The 25,505-nt window shown below is 52.0% G+C and overlaps 2 protein-coding genes across 3 annotated transcripts in view; one reads left to right on the top strand and one right to left on the bottom strand.

The window, feature by feature from the left end:
• The window catches only part of LGMN (legumain), a 32,793-nt gene extending 17,956 nt beyond the window's left edge, over nt 1-14,837 (top strand). The window contains exons 2-13 of one of the 2 annotated variants that reach the window (XM_032878675.1): nt 1,487-1,584; nt 2,890-2,971; nt 4,396-4,481; nt 5,747-5,822; nt 6,746-6,808; nt 7,590-7,656; nt 8,501-8,619; nt 8,706-8,795; nt 10,617-10,817; nt 12,442-12,612; nt 14,235-14,302; nt 14,546-14,837. In XM_032878675.1, the coding sequence (XP_032734566.1) occupies nt 1,487-1,584; nt 2,890-2,971; nt 4,396-4,481; nt 5,747-5,822; nt 6,746-6,808; nt 7,590-7,656; nt 8,501-8,619; nt 8,706-8,795; nt 10,617-10,817; nt 12,442-12,612; nt 14,235-14,302; nt 14,546-14,588 (1,164 nt within the window). In that variant the 3' untranslated portion in view covers nt 14,589-14,837. The remainder of the gene's footprint in view (nt 1-1,486; nt 1,585-2,889; nt 2,972-4,395; nt 4,482-5,746; nt 5,823-6,745; nt 6,809-7,589; nt 7,657-8,500; nt 8,620-8,705; nt 8,796-10,616; nt 10,818-12,441; nt 12,613-14,234; nt 14,303-14,545) is intronic. The other variant, XM_032878677.1, reaches the window with a different exon arrangement.
• A 9,464-nt stretch (nt 14,838-24,301) lies between these two features.
• RIN3 (Ras and Rab interactor 3) overlaps nt 24,302-25,505 on the bottom strand; it is an 80,945-nt gene continuing 79,741 nt past the window's right edge. Inside the window, exon 8 of the mRNA XM_032878674.1 lies at nt 24,302-25,437. Within this exon, the coding sequence (XP_032734565.1) occupies nt 25,117-25,437 (321 nt within the window). The 3' untranslated portion in view covers nt 24,302-25,116. The remainder of the gene's footprint in view (nt 25,438-25,505) is intronic.

The raw sequence follows: 25,505 nt of genomic DNA, 5'->3' as shown, positions 1-25,505 counted from the left end.
GTAGAAGTCCCAGCCCTGTGCCTGACAAGTACTAGAAAGTCGACACATATATGAGAGTTCGTGTTTATGCAGCCATCCGCTCCTCCAGCAGCTCCCAAGGGCCAGACCCTGGACTCGTCCACCCGGTGTTCAATGACTATGTATTTAACACCATTGTGGCTGTGAAGTCCTGTGAGGCATCCGTGGGGAAAGTGCTTGGCTGTAAGGCTTTACTGCCGTGCTCGGTGATGCGGAGAGTGTAACGTGTGCGGGAGGTCCAGTTCCTAAAGCTCTTCCTTAGAGAGGCAGATAGCTGGACTCTTTATTCTCTTCATGCTTATGTCTTTGTTCGTTCCTTTTTTTCTTTTTTTTTTTTAAGATTTACTTATTTTAGAGAGCACACAAGCAGGGGGAAAGGCAGAAGGAAAAGGGAGAGAATCTCAAGCAGACGCCACGCCGAGTGTGGAGCCTGATGCGGGGTTCTGTTTCACGACCCTGAGATCGTGACCTGAGCCAAAATCCAGAGTCAAACACTTAACAGGACTAAGCCACTCCACTATGTCTTTGTTCTTGAAAGACACCATGAAACAGAAGCAGAAAGTTGGGGGGCATTTTTCTTCTGGTCCTCAAGTGACTCCCATGTCCTGGAGTATACCACGTGTCATCTGGGAAAGGAAGCAAAGAATGTCTTCACCCTTTTAAGGACAAGGAGTCACATTAACAAAGCTTGTCTTTTATCCCTAATGTTGTCACCCTTGCCGTCATTGTTATTTTTTTTTTTAAAGATTTTATTTATTTATTTGACAGGCAGAGATCACAAGTAGGCAGAGAGGAAGGGAAGCAGGCTCCCTGCTGAGCAGAGAGCCCAATGCGGGGCTCATTCCCAGGACCCCGAGATCATGACCCAAGCCGAAGGCAGAGGCTTTAACCCACTGAGCCACCCAGGCGCTCCTCATTGTTATTTTTTTAAGCTAAAGAGTACATTAGTGCGTTCCTCCTGTCAATTCCTGAGCTGAACTTCTGAGTTTTTACTTAATTCTCTGAACCGCAGCTTTGGTGGCGGAAGTTACTTGAATCAGAAGAATCCTGTTTGATACAGAAGTAAGCCTTGACCTGCAGTGCATCATTCCGTTCCTTGGACGCAGCTCAGTGCTTTCAGGGGACTTTTACTTGGTGTGGAAAAGGGAAATAAAATATCCAGCACCTCCTAAGGCCCTGGTCACCCATAGCGGTGGTGCTGTGTGTGCGTGCCTGTCCCGTGTGTAGTCCACATCTATGCCAACTGCCGGACAGATGAAACTGTGGATAGTGGGCAAGGTGGGGAAAGTTTAAAAATTGGGTTGAAAGAAATATTAATATATGTGTTTTAAAATCATTTAAATACCTGACCAATAGGGAATGATTCAGAGCATGTCTTCTATTGAGAAAGAATGTGTTGCTCCTTAGAACTCCAAAATCTGCTTCCTTCTGGGCAAAATCTAACACTTGACAAAATCATTTCTCCTAGGCGGATGCATGCCATGCCTACCAGATCGTTCACCGAAATGGGATTCCTGATGAGCAGATCATTGTGATGATGTATGATGACATAGCCAACTCAGAAGAGTAAGTAGGCAGTGTCTTGAACTTGATGGTGAATTCGGGGTGAAAAAAAAGTATGTGTATATATATATATATATATATATATATATATATATATACACACACATATATATATATGTCTAATTTTTTCTTAGCATTTTTTAAGAGATTATTTATTTTAGAGAGAGAACACACATGCACTAGTGGGGACGGTAGAAGGGCAGAGGGAGAGAATCTCAAGCAGACTCTACACTGAACATGGAGCCTGACCTGGGGGCTTGATCTCAGGACCCTGAGAGCATGACCTGAGCTGAAACCAAGAGTCAGACGCTGAACTCACTGAGCCACCCAGGCGTGCCCCTACCCCCTGCCAGGATATAATTTTCTTAAGCACATATAAAGTCTCAGGAATCTTTAGAATTAGTGTTAGAATGCAGACCTTAGGATGTGAACAGACCCACAGATGGAATCCCACAGGGCTGCTTCCTGTAGAACTTGGAGCATAGCCAGGGCACCTTGCTAGTGGCAGCGGCATAGGAAATGGGCGCTGAAGGGTGTTCGGGGCTGGTGCTTTGGAAGAATTTAAAGTATAGGTTCCTTCTGGGCTTAGAGAACTCACCACTGGATTCTGCGGTGCTTGATCCTGACCCCCCAGACACGGTCGAGGGGCGGGGTGGTCAGCACACAGGGGTCACCTCCACAGCCCTGGGCCTAGAAGGTTCTGGTTTGTAGCCTAGATCTGACGACCCTTTGCTTCTGTGCTTATTTGTTTTCATTATTTGTTGAATTCAGTTTTACAACCTCACGCCTGCTTCTCTGATTTCTTGGAGATCAGGGGCAGCAGGTGGGTACCACACGTGACCGGTGCTTATCTCTCCACTCCTTGTTTTCCCTGCTCGAGCCCAGGTGGAGTGACCCCAGGATGGCTTGTAATCCATTCTGAGTGTTCACGTCTTCAGCTCTTGTCTTAAAGTCTTGTCTTTTGTCCTGGCTTTCTCTCTAGTTTTGCTCTGAGAGGCCTTTTGCTCAGGTCTTGGCCCCAGGATGCTATATGGTTGCCACAGGAGGCCAGGCACACCTGTCCTCAGTTTCCAGGACAGCCCTTCACCACTCCCGCCAAGAACTCAAGGCCTGTGGGCTGAGACCAGCCCCCCCACCTCCCACCCCTGCTCTATAGCCCCTGGCATGTGGGCGACCATGTGGGCGATGAGACACGGCTTTGGCAAACACAGTCACTTTCTGCTTATATACATACGGGGGTGTATTTTTGAAGAGAGATTTCCAAGACATGGCCCATTGCCTGCTTCAGAGGTATCCTTTGGTTTTCAGCAACCCCACGCCAGGAATCGTGATCAACAGACCCAATGGCTCCGACGTGTATGCGGGGGTCCTGAAGGACTACACCGGTGAGGTGAGGGGCATGGGCTGGAGGCAGCACAGGCCGTTTCCATTCTGGGGATGGTTCTCCCCTCGTTCTTGCATTTCCAGGGTCAGAACCTCACTAGACTGATCTCTGCTCATTGCTTCATGTTTCTAGTAAGATTCATGCTTGAGGAATGATTTCTGAGAGTTTTGTAAGAAAGCCGAGGGAAAACTTGGGGAGAAGAGTTAGTCTACTGATCTTTAGTTTCTAGTCTTACACTTTAAGCCTGAAAATAGATTTCCCTCAGTAATACCTGATTTTCTTAAGGTCTTGGTGCTAATCCAATTATAGATTGGTGCTGTTTTCTGAAAATCAGTGTTCTCAGCACCAGCCCTGGTGCAGCGTATCCCTGGATTTCGCTGAAGATAGGTTTTCATTAATTATTTATCGTATGTTACTTCTGAATTAAATCCCTCCTCATCGATTTCAAGTTGTATTAATTGACACATTTTTTTTAAAAAGCTCCGTAATGATGCCGCCTTATGGTTTGCCACAGTCTCTCTTTCCTGATTTCAGAGGGATCGTGTAGGAACTAATATTCCTGGTGGTAAAGAAGCATTTATCCGAAATTCAGCAGTTCTTTCAGTTTCTTTTAAATTTAAGTACACTTAAATTGAACACATCATACGTGTAATATCGATGATCTCATTTTTATGAAATTATTTTTATATAATGAGATAAGGAAATGTCTGGAATCTTAGGTTGTAAGATTGTTGGTAAGATTTTAGGTGGTAAGATTTCCCCCCCACTTTTATAGTTTTCTGGATTGCTTTTTTTAAATGATCAGACATCCATGTTACCTTTTTTTTTTTTTTTTAAGATTTTATTTTTTGACAGAGAGAGAGAAAGAGCATAATTGGGCAGAGCGGCAGGCAGAGGGAGAGGGAGAAGCAGGCTCCCTGCTGAGCAGAGAGCCTGACAGGGGGCTGGATCCCAGGACCCTGGGATCATGACCTGAGCCAGGTGCCCCCAGTGTTATCTTTAATCTTTAAGGAAATCAAGCATCCTTGGGAATTGACCTTCTAGGCTGCATAATGGACGCAAAGGGAGGCCCAAGGCTGAAGTTTCCCTCCCTTTTTGCTGTGCCTCTGGGGGTGCTTTGCTCTTCCTCCGCTGTTTGTCCCTACCTCCCCGCATCTTTGGGTTTCCCTACCTGGACTTTGTAATGGTCAGGAAGGAATGGAAAGCTTGCTGAGTTGCCATCAGCCAAAGGCAAGGGTATTTGACAAGGGATCATGCATAGGCCCCAGAAACACTGGCCTTGCTTTGGGTCTTACCTGGCTCCAAAGTGTTCGCAGTTAAAGCTGGAGCCTTGAAGAGGGTGGAGCGCGGGCCCGGGCCTGCTACAGACTCCGCAGACGCTTGGATTGAGAATGACAGCTGCAGCTGGTTTTCACTTCAACTCTTTGTAGGACGTCACCCCGCAGAATTTCCTCGCCGTCTTGAGAGGTGATGAGGAAGCAGTGAAGGGCAAAGGATCTGGAAAGGTCTTGAAGAGGTAATGTCTGTTTTGTGGCTCCCACACTTTTCTGAATGACTTGGGACCCAGAAGAGGTGGCGTTCTTTACTCTTGGCCTGTCTCTTGCTGAGAAGTGACAGAGCCGGGAACTCTGTCCTGACTTAAGACAGGCTGTGCAGAGCTGGCAGCTTTTTTGGGGAGCCTATTTGTGTCCCGAATTCACCCAAGGCGCTAGGATCCCTCATTATTGTTTTGTTTTTTTTTTTAAGATTTTATTTATTTATTTGACAGAGAGAGATCACAAGTAGGCAGAGAGGCAGGCAGTGAGAGAGAGGAGGAAGCAGGCTCCCTGCTGAGCAGAGAGCCCAATGCGGGACTCGATCCCAGGACCCTGGGATCATGACCTGAGCCGAAGGCAGAGGCTTTAACCCACTGAGCCACCCATGTGCCCCATCCCTCATTATTGTTAATGAAATGTTCCCTGTCACTTGAACCCACTGCTTTTTTGCTGTCCACGGATCCTAGAGCTGGTATGTTCCACCACCAGCAGGATACACCGAGACAAGCACAGAGCCTCGCAGCTGGTCGTGTCAGAGGGTCTGGCCTGCCAGTTCCATGCCGTGTTCGAGGTCAGCCTAGCAGGGAGAGGAGCACATTCATGCACACAGACAGCGCCAGCCTTTGTGCTGGGGAAAACCAGCCCCACTGCTTGCCGCAGGCTGTGGGTCAGAGATGTGTAGCGTCCCTTCATGCGGCACTTTGTGATGGCAGGGACTCGGGTGCCATACCTCAGACTGCTCAGTGGTGCTGTTCCTCTCAGGAGGGAAAGGGCAGGCATGGGGAAGTGTGTGGGCAGGCAGATGGCGGGCGCAGTCGGTGTGCAGGCAGAGGGGCCCAGAAGGGAAGGAGTCAGAGCTGAAGGACTGTGTTCCTCTGTGTGTCCTGGCTTCCTTCCTCATTTGGGGGCAATCTGGTTGGAGAGTGTGGCTGCTGGCATGGGGCCCAATTACCAAAGGCCCCCCTCCCCCCAATTTGAATCACACCTGGTCCTATGACTGACTGCTCAGCGAATGTCCCCTCCTCCCCAGCCATCATTCATAGCTTTGAAGCTCTCCATGTGCCTTGTGGTTCAAGGTAACCCTCTGCAGGAGCGGAGGGTGAAGGCCTGTAGCAGGCCCTGTGTTCCTCTTCATTGGGAGACTATAGTCTTCAAGGCTCTTCTTTCTCACAGCAGCTTTTCAGAGAAATGGAAATGGGGATAGGAATTGGTTTGACTCTCCTTGTCTGTCACCCTCTCTTGGCAGTGGCCCCCGGGATCATGTGTTCATTTACTTCACCGATCATGGAGCTACTGGCATACTGGTGTTTCCAAATGATGACGTGAGTGTCCCTTAACATTGTTTTTTGTTTAACATTTTTTATTCATTTGTAAGAGAGAGAGAGAGCACAAGCAGGGGAGTGGCAGGCAGAGGGAGAGGGAGAAGCAGGCTCCCTTGGAGCAGGGAGCCAGATGTGGGATCAATCCCAGGACCCCGGAATCATGATCTGAGCCTAAGGCAGATGCTTAACTGAGCCATCCAGGTATCCAGTTTTTCTTAACATTGTGAGGACAAAGTAGGAGACTGGCAAAAGCTCAGGGTCGACATTCAGACTGTGATGTGTATTTCTAGTGTTCTACCAGGGTTGATTTCTGTGTGTGGCAAGCGAGTATAGGGGCCACGCTTAGCGGCCTGAAATCTATCTAGAAGCATCTCAGGTTTTGCATATATTTCTCTTCATATCCCAGCTTCAGTAAACTGTCACCAGACTTGGGTACGTGGCACTAGAGGCAATAATAGAACCCAGCCTCTGAATGCTCCAGACAAAATAATGAACAAGAAAGCACATTCTTTCCCCCCTTTTAAATATTTGAATAAAAATGCGAGGTACCACTTTGGGGTAATGCAGCTGGTCACCGTGATTCTTTCTTTCTTTTCTTTTCTTTTTTTTTTTTTTAAGATTTTCTATTTATTTGACAGAGAGATCACAAGTAGGCAGAGAGGCAGGCAGAGAGAGAGGGGGAAGCAGGCTCCCTGCCAAGCAGAGAGCCCGATGCGGGGCTCGATCCCAGAACCCTGAGATCATGACCTGAGCCGAAGGCAGAGGCTTAACCCACTGAGCCACCCAGGCGCCCCCACTGTGATTCTTTCTAAGGGCCAGTAAATAAGAATTTACAAAGCAGCATTAGGGCTTTATTAGTGGGTTCTCCAGCAAATGATTTCTCTTGATATGTTGGTCCACATGTCAGTATTTTTACCTTTCAGCTTCACGTGAAGGATCTGAATGAGACCATCCGTTACATGTATGAACACAAAATGTACCAAAAGGTAACATCAGCACTTGGGGTGGCCTGGTGGGGAGGAGTGTGAGGAAGGCAGGAGACGCAGAGCCGACCCTCCCCACGACACCCCAACTCCAAATGGTTGTTTTCTGGAGAGTGTCCTTGTGATCAGTCTTGACCACTGGTTTTCCAGGATTCACCCTTAGTGACTCTAGGGCTTTAGCTGTTAGCTCAGAATCACTAGAGCTCTAGTTAAAACACAGTGTGGACCCACCTACAGAGCTTGACTCAGAGGCCTGGGGTGAGGCTTGAGAACCGGACTGAGTTGACACTGACTCTAATGGTCTGGGGACCATGCTTTGAAGACCACTGTTCTTAGCATTGACTCCAGTTTGGGAGCCGCTGGGGAGGAAAACACCGCCGTCTTATTTGGCCCCGGCCCGTCCCTGTAGCAGCCTTTATACAAACTGAATGGTCTGAACACATATGGGATAGAAATGTGGAAATTGGCCTGCCGCACGGTCTCCCTGCGTTGGATGGAGGAACGGTTCTCTTAAGCGTTATCTGTGGCACCATTTGCCCTGCGTCATTTCAACTAATAGATCATTTTAGTCTGTTAGTTATGGATAGATTGGAGTCCTTCTGGTTTGTCTGACAGCAGCTTCTGTAGCCTCCAGCAGCAGCCTCTCCCAACAGAGATCTCTCCCAGAAGCAAGAGTAAAAGACCCTTAAGAATGGGTGAGAAGAGTGGGCAGGGCCAGAGTAGCGTCTGTGTGAGGTCTGTGCTTGGCCAGAGTGTGAGGTCACCTGTCTTGTTCGCCTCACAGATGGTCTTCTACATTGAAGCCTGTGAGTCTGGGTCCATGATGAAGCACCTGCCCACCAACATCAACGGTAGGTGGTGGGAGCACTGGCCTCCGAGCCAGGCCAGCTGAGCAGGTTGCTTGGTGGCACAGTTGGTCATTTCCCGATTCTGCCAACATGAAGGTCCAAGTGGTCTATAGTAGGGGCCTAGGGCAGCCCCTAGAAGTCAGGAAGAGGCTTCCCTGGGAGCAGCTCTGGACTTCTCTTCAATATTAGTGGTCCAGGAGTAAAGAATCTGATGGAAGCCTCATGGTCCTCTTCCAGGTCTTGGTGAAGCTACTTAAGTCCAAGATCACGTAGTCTTTGGACCAGCTTTGCGATGCATTGCTTGCTGGCTGCTGAACGTGGTCCGTTGACTTACCCTCTTTGACCCTGTTATCCCATCTGTAAAATGGGGATAAAGACAGTGCCTGTCTGAGGGGAGAGGTGCATTTTAAGTGCTGATATTTGCCCGGCACCATTCTGAGCCCATAATAGCTAGATAGTAAATGGTGGCTATTACATATGTTCAGTCAAAGTGTTCGTTCAGTAGATGGTAATTTTCTCCAGAAATGAAATTAGATACATGTTCTTTGAGTTTCCAGAGCTATTAAAATCTTTCAGCGTTTTTCTAAAATAGCTTGGCATCCTACTGAGCACGTGTGCTTGCTTATTCCTGCAGAAAGTGTCTATGGACCAGCTTCTCTTTTCTTCCACATTTAATTTTAGACAGTTTCTGTTACCGAACTCACAGGGCTGGGTACAGTCATGCCCTTGTGCCCTCCCTGTGCTGGTAGCTTTGATTGCCCCAGGGAAGAGGGAAAGGCTCATACAGCAGGTGGGACCCACAGCAGAGAACGGAGTGTGACGGCTGGATGTCTTAAATCCCTGCTAGTTTATGCGACCACCGCTGCGAACCCCACAGAGTCATCCTACGCTTGTTACTACGATGAGAAGAGGTCCACGTACCTGGGGGACTGGTACAGCGTCAACTGGATGGAGGACTCAGATGTGGTGAGCCCCCAGGGGTCTGGCTGCACCCCCAAGGCCCAGCCGTCAGCTCTGATGGTCAGAGGACTTCCATGGTTTCCTCTTTGCAGGAGGATTTGACCAGAGAGACCCTCCACAAGCAGTACCAGCTGGTGAAGTCCCACACCAACACCAGCCACGTCATGCAGTACGGGAACAAGGTGAGGAGGGCCGCCCCCGCTCCTGCTGATGGCGGTGGAGCCTCGGGCCGACTCCCTGGGAACGTGTGGCTCTGAGTCCTGGGCATCATGCCTGGGCTCTGGGGTCAGACCTTCCCAGGTTCCCCCTTGCAAAGTTGTGAGATTTGGGGCAAGCTGCTTCTCCGAACCTCCATTTCCTCCTGGGTCAGAGCTTTAGCGTACAGTTAAAGAAGGTCGTGCATCAGAAACCCTCAGCAGGCCTGGCGCATGGTAAGAGGCCGCTGAATTGAAAGTCTCTGCGAGTGTCGGGTGGTGTTGCTTCATGCTGCAGCTCATTACCTTTGACTTTGGGCTAGGATTTAGGGACTTCCAGCCCACCCCACCCCAGCTATGTTCAGAAGGGACCTAGTGGTTAAATGGGTAAGTTTATAGGGCTCTCTGGACAGAGGTCACAGCAGGTGGCTGCTGAAGGCTTGGGCCTTATGTGTCACCCGGCGTAGGGGGTGGCGCAACCCTTGCGATGTGCAGAGGAGGTGTTTGTGCACTTGTCCCTGACCAAACACCATTCTTCAGGTGGCCTGCTACCATCTGAGCTCTCACTGGCTGAGATCTGTTCCTTGGATGCAAACACTGTCCTGGAAGGCCTTGTGAGCCAGTCAACCCAGCTGCCTCCAGCTCCTCATGGGCAGAGTGTGGACCAGAGCCTGGGACTCCGCAGGGTGGGCACAGGCCATGAGATGTGCCCTCAGGATGCCCTGGGCCAGGCCGGGCTTCTTAGTGGTAGTGGTGGAGCAGGGAGCAGAGAGAAGGCAAGGGAAAGGTGACTCCGAGGAGGCGGGATCAGAGGTGGCACAGCCCTGGCTGCGTGGGACAGGGGAAGGGGGGCATCTGGTCACAGCTCTTTGCCCTGGGCTTCCTGTGTGCCTTGTGATTTCTTCCGCACTGGCCGTTCCTGGTCTTGGTTGAAGAGCTGTGATGGATCTTTTCCAAACCTTATGTGTTCATATGTATTAATGTGAATTTCATTTTTGTTTTAGAGCTTTTTAGATTATTTTTGGTTCTATTTTTATTCTTTTTTTTTTTTCGGTTTTATTTATTTGAGAGAGGGAGAGAGGGAGCACAAGATGGGGTAGGGTCTGAGGGAGAAGCAGACTCCCTGCTGAGCAGAGAGCCCGATGTGATACTTGATCCTTGGACCCTGGGATCATGACTTGAGCTAAAGGCAGAGGCTTTAACCCATTGAGCCACCCAGGAGCCCCACTTGTTGCCTGGTTTAAGAACAGAATTGCTTGCAGCATTTCTTTCTCCAATTGGGATCCAGTCTGGAGTGACCTGTGCAGGCAGCAGAGCCTGGCTGATGTGCCTGTTTGGCCCTGACCGTCAGCCAGCCTGGCCCTCTGTGGCTTAGCTCTGCCCCACTCAGTGGACCCAGACCTCAGCTCTAACCTGTTCTTTGTGCCCTCCTGCTCCTGGGTGCTGGGGCCCGGTGGGTGAGCCTGGGTAGGGCAGCACGACCCATGGTTGCCGCTGGCTGAAACGACCCTGGTCCAAGCTCTGTGTGACGAGGGAGCAGTGATTACCTTTCATACATGACGGAATTCGCAATTCTCCTGCGAAGGAAGCCAAGCATTTTTGAAGTTCATCATTGGTGGATTTCAGGGGCTCGGATGTGTTTTCTTGCCACCTGCTGAGGACCAAGCGTGCATTTCCAGGCCGCACCTGTGGCCCTTCAGTGGTCCTGAAACCACGTGGCGTCAACTATGAGCCTTCCATGGAGAGGCAGGACCCAGGACACGTTCGGGACGTGTGCCGCTCAGACTGGCTCTCTCCCTTTCTCCTCAGTCCATCTCCACCATGAAAGTGATGCAGTTTCAGGGAATGAAACACAAAGCCAGCTCTCCTATCTCCCTGCCTCCGGTCACACACCTTGACCTCACCCCGAGCCCCGAGGTGCCCCTCACCATCCTGAAAAGGAAGCTGATGAGCACCAATGACCTGCAGGAGTCCAGGAATCTCGTGGAGCAGATCCACAGGCATTTGGACGTAAGTAGTGGTTCAAGGAACCATTTCCTGCTACTGCCCCCAGCCTCACCGGGCTGCCTGCATGAACTTGGTCTCTACCTCCTGATGGTTACCCAGTACCACTTGGAGCTAGGTGACAGCACTCTGGGGCCACCCCTCCTGCCACATGGGATTATGTGGGGAAGGAGACTAGCCTCTGTGCTCCATGTAACAGAGAAGCAAGTGAGCAGAGCACTGGCTGTCTTCATTCTCCATTAGTCAACTGACCTTGACCTCTTTGGTAGCAGGCAGCAGAGGATGAGGCTGTCTCTCTCCTATATCTGCCAGTAGGTCATGGCACGTGGGCCTTGCCCTCTTTTGTACCTGGTTGCTTAGAAAACATTTTAATATTGCCACTTGGTGAGTTATTAGCTAATCGTGGTTTTTTTTTTTTTTTAATGCAATGTATAAAGTTTCTGCAGCCTTAGGAAATTGTAGTTATAGCCTCAAATTCTTCCTTAAAATGTTTGAGCAATCTTACAGTAACTGTTACTGCTACTTCAGTAGCTCATCTGATTGTTTGGAATGGCAGAATCGTGTTTCTGGTTCTCGCTGCACATCTAGAAGCCCCCGGGAAATGGGCTGTCGCTGGGCTGCCAGGCGGAGGTGCTCTTCTTCAGTGGAGCTGGCTCTGTGGTGACTCGTCAGCCTCACGAGCACGGCGCTCGGGCATTCGAGAGCACAGCCTATGTTTTCTAGGAAAGATAACATCTCTCTGATCCAGTTTAAATTCCTGTCTCTAGTAATCTTGGCATTCGGTGTCTCACATCTGGTATATTTTTGCTGGTCTTAGTGTAATACAGAGGTCCTCCTACTTGTTGGTCTAGGACCTCTTTATGGTCCTACTAAAATTTTGATTCCAGGGTGCTGTTGTCTAAGTGGTGTTCTAGTGATAGTTGCTGCATCAGAAACGAACACTGAGCTTTTGAAAATATTAACTGATTAAGAAATAATAACCCATTTTGCAGTGAGGTATTTCTTTTATTCATCCTTTGGGAAGGAAACAGTGTCCCTCCCCATATGCCTCTTTCTGGTAGTTCTGGACTAGATGGGCAAAGGTGCCCGTGAACACACAGCACCATTCAGGGGACAGCAGGCTACTCTGGGGCACAGTCTCTACACCCCCCCTTTTCTCAGAGTGGGCCAGGCCTGCTGTTCAGGGAGATAGATTTATAGGTTTCTGTCGTGTCAGAAGACCCTGAAAAGGCAGGCTATTTCTCAAGGTTTCTGGCAATTACCAGAAGTTTCCCATGCACATCTCTTGCCTCCTGCAGAAGGCCTCTGTTGGCATCTATTTGATTTTATATTTTAAAGATTTTATTTGTTTGTGAGAAAAAGTGAATGAGCATGAGCAGGGGGAGGGGCAGAAGGAGAAGCAGACCCCCTGCTGAGCAGGGAGCCTGACGGCAGGATCAATACCAAGACCCTGGGACCATGACCTGAGCTAAAGGCAGACACCTACCCACCTGAGCCCCCCGGGCGCCCCTGTTGGCATCTGTTTTAACATTCTAGGTGAGAAGCCGCATGAAGAGAGGTCTAACAGATCCAGGGTTCCGAGGGAGACTGCGTGACTTAAGGCACATTTTGAAAATGTGTGTCTCCGCAGGCAAGGCATGTCATCCAGAAGTCAGTGCAGAAGATCGTCTCCTTGCTCACCAGCTCAGATGCTGAGGCCGAGGGGCTGCTGTCGCGGAGAGCCGAGCTCAGGGCACACGAGTGCTACCAGGCCGCTGTGTCCCACTTCCGCACGCGCTGCTTCAACTGGCACTTGTCCATGGTAGGCTGTGGCCCGGGGCCACACCACCCCACCTACCCTGGGCCCGCAGAGCCCTTCCCTGTGTCTTAAACCCCCAAAGCTAAATTAATATTGGCCACTGGAAATCTCATAAGGTGCATGGTCTTCTAGAAGTTTCCACCCAGGCTCAGGATACAGTGCACTCATTCAGAGGCCTTTGATGGGGACAAGAGGGGGAGGGTCAGCCCGATCACTGACCACGAATGCGAATGCTGGCCCCAGACAACACTCAGTTGTCCAGTGGGTAGGAGTTTACCAGTTGTGGCCCAACTCCCTCCCTGTGTTTGACTGACGGGATGTTCCTTCTCTCCCATCTTTGCAGTCTCCCTGCCACACCCCCTCCCTCACCCCGGTCTGTTTTGACCCCTCCCCGAGATCGAGTGTTGAAGTCAGGCCCTGGTAGAATGTCGGGTTGGTGGTCAGCACCGTGTGATGCCCGGAGCCTTCTAGGGAGGGGGTCGGCCAACCGGCCCCCAGCCTGATCCTGCCCACAACCTGTTTTTAAAAGCAGTTGTACTGGAACACAGCCGTGCTGTAATTGTGGCGTAGTTTCTCTGGCTACTTTCACACTCGCAGACTCCAGTAGTTCACACAGCCTACAAAGCCAAAAATGTTTCTCGTCCGGCCCTTCCCAGAAGAAGTTTGCCAACTTCTGCTTTAGAGCCACGCTCTCCCTGGCTGTAGTTACTGGCCTGGAAGGGCTGCTTGAAGTCACATTTAGATCAATTAGATTAAGTCAAATGAAATGCAAAGGGAAGCTTGGTTTCTTAGCCGCTCCAGCCACATTTTGGGTGTTCAGTAGCCACACGTGGCTGGCGGCTACTGAATTAGAGAATTTGATAGAACATTCCCATCACTGTAGAAAGCCCTGTCGGGCCATGGTGTGTGCACCTGGTTATGCCTGAATGCTTCAGAGATGGGGCCCGGGGCACTTTGAGTTGGCTCTCCATTATTTGGAAGCTCTCAAGTTTATTTCGTCTTGTATTTAACTTTGTAAGGAAAGTGCTTTTCTTACTTGATAATGAAGAATGTCCCCCTTATTTAATCAGTGCTTTGTCTTCTGGTGCCAACTCTTTTGCCCTCTGGAATCTCACAAAGCAGATCTCCTCCTCCTTCCCCCTGAGAGTTCTTACATTCCCCCAGAAGGTTTTGAAGATAAACATTCACGGTTATCTCAGTCTTTCCCTGGGGCCTTCTGGCGTGGCATCCGTTTCCCATCCTGCTTTCTTCCGTGTGTTCCTCCCAGAATGAGGTTCCCAGAGCCAAAGCCATGTGGGCAAGGTTGCGGGGGGTTCCTAGTAAGACAGGGGAGCGGGGCCACAGTGGGCCCTCTGTTGGGAGGCCTGAGCTGGTACCGACATGCTCTTGGAGGCTTGCTAGCCCCCAGGCCCAAGGGCCTTTTTCACGGGAGGGAGCCCATAAATCATCCCAGGTACTAAAAAGAGGTCCTGGAGGATCCATGAGCCCCGAAAAAAGGTCAGGGACCACAGGTCAAGGTGCTTTACACCTGTAACCACAAAAGTGTGGGATATTCCCAAGTCAAGAGGTGATAGTATGGTGAGATGATGGTGTCTGACTGTCTTTTTTGGTTTGTTTGCCTCTAGTACGAGTACGCTCTGAGACACCTGTACGTGCTGGTCAACCTTTGTGAGGAACCTTACCCGATTGACAGGTGAATGCACACGTGGCCTGCGGGCTCGGTGTCCCTTTGCAAGCCAGCAGGAGCGGCACTTTTAGCCTTCTCTGCCAGCGGCTCCCTCTCATGGTCGGTCGAGGAACTCAGGCTAGATGCTCCCTCCACGATCCTTGTGGGGCGGGTCTGTCGTCAAGGACGACCTGTTCTGGGTTGGGTTGTTTGGGATCATTTCTCCAGACATGACATGGGTGACCAGCCTCTTCTTCCTGCTTCTTACAGAATACGGTTGGCCGTGGACAAGGTGTGCCTTCAATACTACTGAAACACTGCCTTCCTGATGCTTTTCCACGAGCGAACGCTGTCCCTCACAACGTGTGCTCAGTCGGAAGAGCGGGAGCCGGCGGGAGGCCGCCCCAGGGGCTCCGGCTCGCCTCGGGAATGCGGTCGGGCCACCCACCCTGCGGGCCTTACCTCCTTCCCCGGCTCTTACAGGTCCTTTGTGCCATTCCAATAAAACTACACACTGGCCTGGGTAAAGCTCAGTGTGGAGAAAGGTATATTTGCTTTTTGAGGAGGTTTTTGGGCTCATTTGTGTCCAGAAGCAGGAAGTTGACCCCGGGGGGCAGAGGTTCTGCCCTTGTGAAGGGTTCTGAGGAATTGGAAGCTGGAATCTCTTGAGTCTTCAGAGTGACTTTATCGAAGAGGGATGGAAGCCCCAGATGGAATAGTATGTTTAGGAAATACTTTGATTTTTTATTGTTTTTATATCTTTATTTATCAGCAGTGGGCAAGGCTTAAACAAAAGAAATAAAGGTTTATCACTGAACCTGAGCATTCATTTCAGGCCCCTGACTTGGCCCCGATGCCCCTGGCCACAGCTGCCGTCCCCCTCCCCCGCCCCGCTGTCCCTGCCCCTCTGTGCTCCCGGACTCTTTAGCCTCCTGTGCCTTTGTGACCTGCTGGTCCTCTCGCCCCAGAGTGCTTTTCCCTCATGGGATAGATTCTCAGGGTGTATGTCAAGGGCCACTTCGCCCTTGAACCTTCTTCAACTTCTTCCTGTCCCCTCCCCCCCCCACCCCCATGGAAAGTCCTCTCTCCCATCTGTCTGTGTTGTTTAGCATCCGCACAGCTAGTGTCCGGACTGGCTTTCCCAGACGGGGGAGGGAGGGGGATGTCTCAGCTCCCGGGGCGCAGAGTTTCCTGGCTGTTTCCCTCGGCCCAGTGCCCCACGCAGGGAGGGACTCCCAAGGGGCTTGCTGAAGACGGGTCAGTAACACGAACTACATCCATGCAGTGGAATAGCCTAGAGAAATAAAAAAGAACGAGGCACCGATGCCTGTTAGGACACTGAGTCTGAGTCAATCACCAGTCACTGTTTACAGCTAATGTGCAGAATAAGCCGGTCTGTGGAGACGGGAGGGTAGCAGGCAGTGGGGAGAGCAGGCAACAGGGACGTAGTGATTGCTGATTGGTAGGCAGGTCTTTTGGGGTGATTGAAAGTGTTCTGAAACTGATTGTGGCAATGTTCACACAACTCTGAATATACAAAAGGCCACCAAACTGTACAGCTTACGTGGAATTATGTGGTTTGCTCCTTAGATGTCAGTGATGCTGTTTTTAAAAGTAAGCCATAGCGCCTGGTGCTGTTTACGGAGATAGACAGAGAGACACAGAGAAAGCAGGTGACCCCACCTGAGTGTTCACCCTCGTGACCCTGTCTTTATGTCATGAAACATGTCTTCTTTAGCAACAATCGATGCCTTTAAAGTTTGAAGTTAAGGTTGGGACACTGGCCGGTAGGCTTATGTCTGTGACAAATTCCAGGTGATACTTTGGTTTCCAGTGGGTCATTTTTCATCATGGATTATCCTTCCTCAGGGAGTTGGGCCTTGCGGCTAATCTCATGACTTCAGGGAAAAGAACTCTTACTGTCCTAAAGACTTGGGGGCGCTCTAGGGTTTTAGGTGACAAGTACAAGAAGCCTGCTGTATCTTACCACTCATGTTCAATGATGGGCGAACCTGAGGGCTGGCTGATGATCAAAGAAAAGGAGGCCCTGAAAAGGAGAGTTGTGAAAGAAAGCTTTTAGGAGGCCTCACGATACAGATGGTAGAAAGCTCTATTCCTCTGTTCTCACAAATTGTTAACCACCCTTGTGATCTGCTTCTCTGGGTCCTCTCTGTAGAATGAAAGCAGACTTATCTATTTAATAAACACAGAAGCTTGAATGTTTGTGGTTCTAAAAGTTAAGAGTGGCGGTGTTTTGTTTCTCAAATAAATGATGATTTCTTAAGTCACAGTGCCATGGCTTTTCTTCTCCTCGCACGGTTCCAACAGGCCCCCGGCGGAAATGAGCTCTCTGTCCCTCCTGTTAAGTCCTTTTCTGTTCTGATTTCTAATCAGGTTGATCTTTCCATGCGTGTCACAACTGACCAGCGGTTTTTTTCTTCCTGTAATTCTATCCAAATTGTACAGACGTGTCCTGGCACAAAGTCCCAACACAAAAATATTCAGAGCATAACGTGGCCATCCGTTCTCTTCCCCATAAATCTCAAATATCGATCTGATATTCATCAAGAACCCCCTTTCTCTACATTACCATACCTGTATGCAAATGATACTTTTTTCTTTTTTACCTTTTCATTATAAAAACATAGAAAACCAAACATATTGCTTAATGAATTATAAGGGGAACATCCTTGTAGCTATCACTAAAGTCAAGAACTAGAACTTTCCCAGCTGTACTGTATTAGTTCAAAGTTCTCCAGAAACAGAACCAGTAGCATGTGTGTACATATGAATTTTATATATACATGTACACATACATATATTTGGAGAGGTTTATCTTAAAGAATTGATTCACATACTGTGGAGTACTTAGTTAAGTCCAAAAGTCTGCAGACTGGAGACCTGGGTGGGGAGAGTCACAGTTCAAGTACAAAAGCTATCTGCTGGTAGAATTCCTTCTTGTTCAAGGAGGTCAAACTTAGTGCTACACAGGCCTTCAACTGATTGGATGGGGCCCACCCACATGGAGGATGATCTCTAGCACCCATTCCATGTTAATCCCATCCAAAGAACACCTTCACAACAACATCCACAGAGTAATACTCGACCGCTTATTGGCACTGTGGCTCCTTGCACGTCGACACATAAAACTAACCACACCAGCCACTCAGAAACGCCTTCTGCTCCATCCCCGTCACAGCCCTGCCCCCTGCCCCCATACCCCCTCTCCCTGTATTCTTTGTGTCTTTACACGTGTGCATCCCTGGACACTGGTTCACTCTTGCCCACTTAACAAAAACGGTAAACATGAAAAAATGCTCAGCATCACTCGGCATCAGGGAAATACAAGTCAAAACCACAATGAGTTACCACCTCACACTGGACAGAATGGCTAAAATTAACTCAGGAAACAACAGGTGTTGGCAGGGATGCGGAGGAAGGGGAAACTTAAAACTGCTGGTAGGAAGGCAAGCTGGTGCAGCCACTCTGGAAAAGAGTACGGAGGTTCCTCACACAGTTAAAAATAGAGCTTCCCTACGACCCAGCAATCCCACTACTGGATATTTATCCCAAAGATATGAACAGTGATCCGAAGGGGCACCTGCACCCCGGTGTTTACAGCGGCCACGTCCACAATAGCCAAACTATGAGAAGAACCCAGATGTCCTTCGGCAGATGAATGGATAAAGAACATGTGGTATGTCTTTTTTTTAAAAAAGATTTTATTTGACAGCGAGAGGGGGAATACAAGCAGGGGTTGTGGGAGAAAGAGACGTAGGCTCCCCACTAAGCAGGGAGCCTGATGGGCTCAATCCCAGGACCCTGGGATCACGACCTGAGCTGAAGGCAGATGCCTCATGACTGAGCCCCCCAGGCGCCCCCAATGTGGTATATCTATACACTGAAATAGGACGCATCAGAATAAATGAAATCTTGCCATTTGCAACGACATCGAGGGAACTAGACGGTATTACGCTAAGAGAAGTGTCAGAGAAAGAAAATACCATGATTTCACTCACATGTGGAACTTAAGAAACAAAACAGGTGAACATAGGGGAAGGGAGGGAAAAATAAAATGAGACGAAATCAGAGGGGTAAAAACCGTAAGACACTTGACTAAGGGGGAACAAACAGGGCTGCTGGAGGGGAGGGGTGGGGGGACGGGGTGACCCGGTGACCGGCATGAAGGAGGGCACGTGAAGTGATGAGCATGGGGTTTTCTATGCAACTGATGAATCCCTGACCTCTACCTCTGAAACTAATATACCCCATGTTTTAAATTGGATTTAAATAATTTTTTTAAACAACGGTGTTGTCTTTTCAGCTCCTTTAACCTACAGGTTTCCTCCCCATCTCCTTTCTTTGCAGTTTCTGTTGAAGATCGGGGGCTGTTGGTCCATGGAGTTTCTCAGTCTGGGTCTGGCTGACCGCACGCTGTGTTGCTGCCTGCACGTCCCTCTGCCCCCGGGGCTCTCACCGATCAGCAGCTGGGCCCAGAGGCTCCAGCAGACCCCCTGTTGGCAGGGCTGGAAGTGGGCTGTGCTCTCTGCTCAGGGGGCGCGTTGGCGGAGTTTCAATCCTTTCTGATTGTAGTTGTTGATGCTCGGTGCCTGTATCTGTGAATTCGAGGGACAACAAACAGGTGAAATTCTGGTTCTATCTGCTTGTTCTCGTTTATAAGCTGCAACTTCCGAAGGAGACATTTCCCTTGCCTGCTATACCCCTGGCATAGCTCATGTGGGAACGGCAGGAAAAAGACTTCATCTGTCCTCTTACTTACCTAGTTTTTGAATTGGTCCCCTTTCCTGCTCAAAAGGTGACCCAGATAGCTTTCTAAAAATCATTTTGCGGGCGGCTGGGTGGCTCAGTGAGTTAAGTGTCTGACTTCAGCTCAGGTCGCCATCCCGGGGTCCTGGGATTGAGCCCCGCATCGGGCTCTCTGCTCAGCAGGGAGTCTGCTTCTCCCTCTCCTTCTGCCCCTGCCCCTGCTTGTGCTCTCTCTGTCCAATAAGTAAATAAAATGTTAAAAAAAAAAATGAAGATCATTTTGAACTCATGGGTGTGGACATGTCTCATGGGCTTCATCCCATTGTGCTCTGCCGAGGACGAGGCATTTCGGTCCCCCTCCAGCCCCCGCGCCCCTCCATCTCAGCGGATGGCACATCCCTCCGGCACCGTGACCAAGACGAAAATCCAGAAGCCCACCTAGGACTCTTCACCCTCCTTCAACACCCTCCACCATATCCTGCCGCTTCTAGCCCCTCAGTGGTTCTCAGGGCTCCCCTCCCCGCCCATCCCTCCACCCTCCCAATTCAGACGTCACCTCCTCTCCCCCGGGTCACTGCGCAGGCCTCAGCAGACCCCCTGCCTCCAGCCTGGTCCCCATTCAGTTCCATCCCACGTGAGTGGAGACTCTCCAGACTCCGTGAGCTGCCAACCAGGACCATTCCCGGCCCGGTCTCATCTCTCACTTCTCGCTCAGCCTAACTCTTCAAGCCACCTTGAAGTGACCAGTTACCCTGCATACAGAACACTTCGATTTGGTTTTTCTGAGACTTTTCACTTTCTTTAGCTTCCTTGTCAAGAACTGCCGGGGTCTAAGATCTGTACCCCACTAGCATTCCAGCAAGGTCACCCGCCACAGTGTCATGGGCGCTTGCAGGAGATCTGAGACCCCGGGGACAGACACAACACCCTTGGGTTGCATAAGCTTCACATTTGCTTGGGGGTCTCCTGGTCCATCAGGGGCCCGGAGCGGGAGGTGGCAGTGGGCCCAGGCGGATGGATGCTGGGGTCTGGGGAAACTCAAGCCCAAGGAAATCTAGATCTTCTTAAAGAGGCTGCTAGCAAACCTGCCCAGCTTTTGCCCTGATGGGAGACACAATCTTCTAAGGTGAGAGATATTATTTCATTATACTGGTCAGGAAGAAACAAATCTGCCCTCTTCCCAGGAGGGAGAAACTCTACCTTCTATGGCTATTTGGATATTCCTGCAACGACGGCTAGAACAAAAGTTTGTCCATGACTCTTCACCAGACGTGAGACACACAAGGGGCCCAAGGACCGGCTCCGGGCCGTCTTGCCGGTGTTCTGTTCCCTTCCGCTCTTGGCTGACTTCTTATCCTTCGAGAATCCAGCTCAGGAACTCCAGGCATTCTCGGGCTCCAGGGTGCCCTCCTTGCTCCATCCGCACGGTTACCGTCCGCTCCACCAAGCCCCCTGAACCCCTGTGCTTCTGCTGAAGTCGCGCCGGTCGCACTGAGCTGAAAATAGGCGCAGGGCTCAGCAAACCCCAGGTGGGACTTCACCTGCTCTCCCCCTAGAGCAAAGAATGCCTTCATATAGATTTGGGAAAGGTGTCCCTTCTTCTGGGTGGACACAATCCCATGCCAGGGAGCAGCCTTGAGGAGCAGAGCCCAGACGATTTCAGTCCACTTACCACCTTGGCCGTGCAACCTTGGCAGTGAACGACCTCCCTGCCCATACGTGCGAGCCCTGAATTTATTTACCTTTTCAAAAAGATTTGAGGCTCCCCTTCCCTGTCCCCACCCAAGAGCTTGTGTGGTTCCTGCAAACAGCCTGGAAAATCAGAGTAGAAACACGTGTTTTCAGAGCGGGGACAGGGAGGCCAAGATGTTCTGTGACTTGCTAGGGTTTCCCCCTGGTCTGGAGCCCAGGTCTCCCACCTGCTAGTGAGGTTCTCCCCCACCCCCCCACCATTGCGGAGCAGGTTTCCTGACTTGGAAGCCAAACAGATGTCCGAGATGCCCTCTGGCTTCAGGCTGCCTGGGCTGAACAAGATGATTCCTGGAGAGCCCTCCTTCGGAAAAGAATGTTCCCCCTGCAAGTTGCGTCACAGCTGGGGGAAAGGGGAAACCACTGCTGTGAGTTGGCTTTTTTTCTCCGCAGCCCTGCTCCATGTAGCCTTCCTGTGAAGGAAGGGCCTGCCTCCTGCCACAGCTGCTCTCCACTTCCCCCACCCTGGGGCAGCTAGGTCCCGGAACCCAGCTAGCAGAGAGCAGACCTGAGGACCTCATCTGGCAGTGTGGGCAGCCTTCCCGACACACCCTTGGTCTGCCCAGCTGGATGCCTGCTTTGTCTGCAAGTGGGGATGGGCAGGGGTGTTTCTGCTGTCCCTAGACAGCTCCCCCCCGCCCCTCTGCCTCTCCTCCCCCTCCTCCTCCCCTCCTTGTGCCCCCAGGAGAAATGTGCTCATAGCCAGGGCAAAGTGGGTCCACTCCATTAAGGTGTCATGAGGCCATAGCGGGCCAGGTATCTTCAGGGCTGGTGTGAGATTTTTCCTGATGGGCAGGACCTCGCACCCAGCTGTCACTGGTAGGCCACGGGGATGGGGGAGCAGAAGGGCCAGGGCGTGACCCAGTCTCTCTGTGGAAAGCTGGTGGCTTCTCTCACGAGCCGCTGGCCCCGGCTCCAGCCTCAGGCCGAAGGCTAGTGAAAGCAGAGGGCAGAGGACGCCAGACTGCCAAGCGGAGAGGGCACAGACCTCAGGGAGGAGACACAGATGAGCCCCCGTCCTATGTCCCAGCCTTTGTCCTCGTCACTCTTGGACACACACATACATGCACAAATGCCCAGCTCTGGACTCCTGACCCCCTGCTCGGGGCCGACGGAGAAGCCAGGCCGGTTCAGCCGCATTTTGGCCCTGTCTGCCAGGCCAGCCCTGTGATGCGCGCTGTGGCCGGCTGCTGCCCGCAAGTTCAACACAGCTGGGGCTGAGTAGGCAAGACCTTGGTTTCCTACAAACAGGTCAGTGGGGATGCTGTGGGGGATGGGAAAAAAAGAGCCTTAGATTGTGGGGTCGGTCAGACCTGAGTTCAAACCCCACTTTGGCCTCTAACTGGTGCATAACCTTGTTAAGTCTCCCAACTCTGTTATGAGCTGAATCGTGTGTCCCCTGAAGTTCCTATGTTGAAGCTCTAACCCCTGGTACCTCAGAATGTGACTGTGCCTGGAGACACAGGGCCTTTAAAGAGGGGATTAAGGCTAAATGAGGTCAGGAGGGTGGGGCCCTGATCTAGTAGGATGGGGTCCTTCTAAGCAGAGACATTGGGGATGCTCAGGCAGAGGGGAAAAAAGGCCATACCAGGACACAGCGAGAGGCAGCTGTGAGCCCACGAGAAACCAATCCTGCTGACACCCCCATCTCAGACTTCGAGATTCCAGAACTGCGAGGAAATAAATTTGCTCTTTAAGCCCCCTCCCCTTGTCTGTGGTATTTCTTGACGGCAGCCCCAGCGGGCTAATACACCCCCATTCTCTGAGCCCCGATGTCTTCATCTGTAAACACCTCCTTCACCGGACTGTTCTGCCAATGAAATAAAATAAAGCAGGGGAATCCCTCACCAGTAGCAACATAGCAACAACCCCCCACCCCCCACGCCCTCCTCAGGCTCAGGGATTATGAAACCCTGTTTCCTTGTTTTGTGGCTCTGGGTCAGGGCCACAGGCCTGTACTCATCCTGTCCCACCTTCCCAGGGGCAGAAACATCCAGACGAAGTGGGGTGGTAGGGGGAAGCAGGTAGCCCCACCCCTCCTGCCTTCTGGCGTCCGCTGGCTGCATCCCTGTGTTGGCCTGAGGATGGTAGGCCGGACACACACGCACATGCACACGGGCTGATCTTACAGTGGCCCCTCAGTTCAGCCCCCTGGCTGTTTCTGCCTGCTTCCTGGGAGCTGGACATGGAACCCCAGGGCTGGCCCGGGGCCCGATCCATCATCTGGATCCCAAACCTGCCCTAATCTGGGGGCTCCACTGGGACAAAAGACCCCCTCTGACTCCCCCCATCCATCTCTGGACTCGTGGGAGGCAGTAGGCACTGCCCTTATAGCTGGGGGTACCAGACTACAGAGCAAGCTCAGTGCAGGGCTGTGGGGAGCCCTGGAAGCCCAGGAAGGGGACAGTGTGGCATCACGGGGGGGGGGGTGGCGAAGGGAAGGGCAACCTGGGGTCATGGCTGGCTACCTTCAGTTTCTGGGTATTTGCCCACCTACCCAAGCCCCAGCCTCAGAAGTCCTTCCAGCTGGCTGCACCCTGAAGCCAGCCCTCCCACTCACACAGGGCTGGCCCGGAGCCAGAGTCCAACAACTGTTTGTTGACTGGCTGAGGGAGCTGGTTGACGCCCAGGGGTTTCATTCCCAGAAGTCCAGCCGCCCCGCCCTCCTCGCCATTCACTGGGGCTCCCTCTGAACCTGTTTTGTTCTCTGCTGTTTCCCAGGGCCTGTAAGAGTGCTGACATTTAACAGGCACTCGACACATACACGTGTTTAATCAATGCTGAGAACACAGACGTGAACGGTACGAATCTGAAGGACAAGGCAGAAGCATCAACCGACAACTGCAATTTGATGAGAGGTCTCTTGTGAGATGAGCTCAGGGGGCTGTGGGAATGTGTCCAAGGACTGTCTGGCCAACCTAGGAAGTCAGAGAAGGCTTCCTGGAGGAATGGGCTCTGAAGGATGAATAGGAGTCCGACTGCGCAATGACTGCAGGGAATGGTATTCCTGGGATAAGCAGCAGAAGCAGGAAGGTGTGAGAGCATTCTTGAAAGGACACAGAGGTGGGGATGATGGGAACCAAGGGTGGTGCAGACAGGCCGAGGGGCAGACAGGGGCCAGGGCTATGAGTAGAGGAGCTGAAAGTACACTGCAGATTCTGTCAAGACAGGGCCCTCAGGGACGCCTGGGTGGCTCAGTTGGTTAAGCGGCTGCCTTCGGCTCAGGTCATGATCCCAGCGTCCTGGGATCGAGTCCCACATCGGGCTCCTTGCTTGGTGGGGCGCCTGCTTCTCTGCCTGCCTCTGCCTGCCTGTGTACTCTCTCTCTCTCCCTGGCAAATAAATAAAATCTTGAAAAAAAAAAAAAAAAAGACAGGGCCCTCAGCAGAAGCGGGGAGGAGGCCTTCTGAGCCCCACCTTGGAAGGGAGTTAGGCATTCATGGGGGCTTCTGGCTAGATGAGCAGCGATCTAACCTCTTGAGGAAAAGAGAGGACATTTTTAAAAGGGCTTTTATTAAATTCTCCCCACACAGCGTCCCTTGCCCCACCGCCGCAGCCCCAGGGGGTGTGTCCACCGAGAGAGGGCCCCATCAGTGTTCCCTGGTGGCTGAAGCTGGGCTTGTCCCTGCAGGTGCCAAGCTGGCTTCGCTGGGTGGCCCTGGAGCGGGAGGGGCTCAGCAACTGCGGAGGGAGGGAGGGTGGGCGACTATGGGCACTGGCAGCTGAGGACAGTCTCCAGTGTCTGGACGGGAGGCTTGTCTCAACACACACCCTGAGAGATGCTCCTGAGATGCTGGGAGGGTCCAAAACAGCCCAGCTCCACCCCAGGGGGCACGGTGGGCAGCTGCGGCCAGGCTGCCCCTCCGAAGGACAGTCTTGGGGAAAGTATGCCCTCCCAGGGAAACACGGAGTGGGGGGCACGGGGGAGCAACAGAAAGGACAGGGTCAGGCGCGGCTCTGTTTGCTGCGGCTGGTGGGACAGTCCCTCCCCTCTCTGAGCCTCATTTCCCTGTCTGAGGAAGAACTTGGCCTCTCCGTGCTCTGTCTCTTCTTCATGAAACACTCGGCCTTCATGCTTCACAGGCTCTTCTCCATTCTTCAGCCGTGTTGGTCTAGGCACACTCAGTATGCCGCAAGCAAGCGTGACACCTGGGCATCCCAGCCATCCCATCCCCCTTGGGAGTGTGTGTTCAGATGGAGGCGCCCCCCACCCTCAGGCGAGCGCTGGCGGGGTGGGGTGGGGGACAAGCCAGAGCCTGGTCCGCCCACTTCCCGGCCAGCCAGTCTTTACACGCTGCCCCCCAGGGGCCGGGGGATGCCAGGCCTCACAGGAAGTTGGGCTCCCGCACCACGAGGCAGGGCGGGCCGCCGCCGCAGCCGCCGCCGTCGAGGGGCCGGTACACGAAGTGGAAGTCGCGCTTGGGCTCGCTCCGCAGCAGGTAGCCCTTGATGCGGTGCGGCAGCGCCTCGTCCGCCAGCTGGAAGCAGCGCCCGTCCACCAGCACGAAGAGCCGGTGGTCCTGCGGCTGCAGCACCTCGAACTTCTCGGCGCACTGCGCGCACAGCGCCTCGGCCAGCGTGTCGGCCCGCGACGCCAGCGTCCGCGACTGTCGATCGGGCTCCAGGTACGACACGCAGATGAAATCCTGCGGGGCGGGGCGGAGGGGGCTGGCGTCACCCGCGGGGCTCAGGGGCCCCAGGGGCGCGTCTCTCC

This window comes from Lontra canadensis, unplaced genomic scaffold (assembly GCF_010015895.1).
Source record: "Lontra canadensis isolate GAN:19392208 unplaced genomic scaffold, GSC_riverotter_1.0 scaffold64, whole genome shotgun sequence".
Taxonomy (NCBI): domain Eukaryota; kingdom Metazoa; phylum Chordata; class Mammalia; order Carnivora; family Mustelidae; genus Lontra; species Lontra canadensis.
Note: the sequence above shows the minus strand (reverse complement) of the source record. Positions and strands in the feature narration are given on the sequence as shown.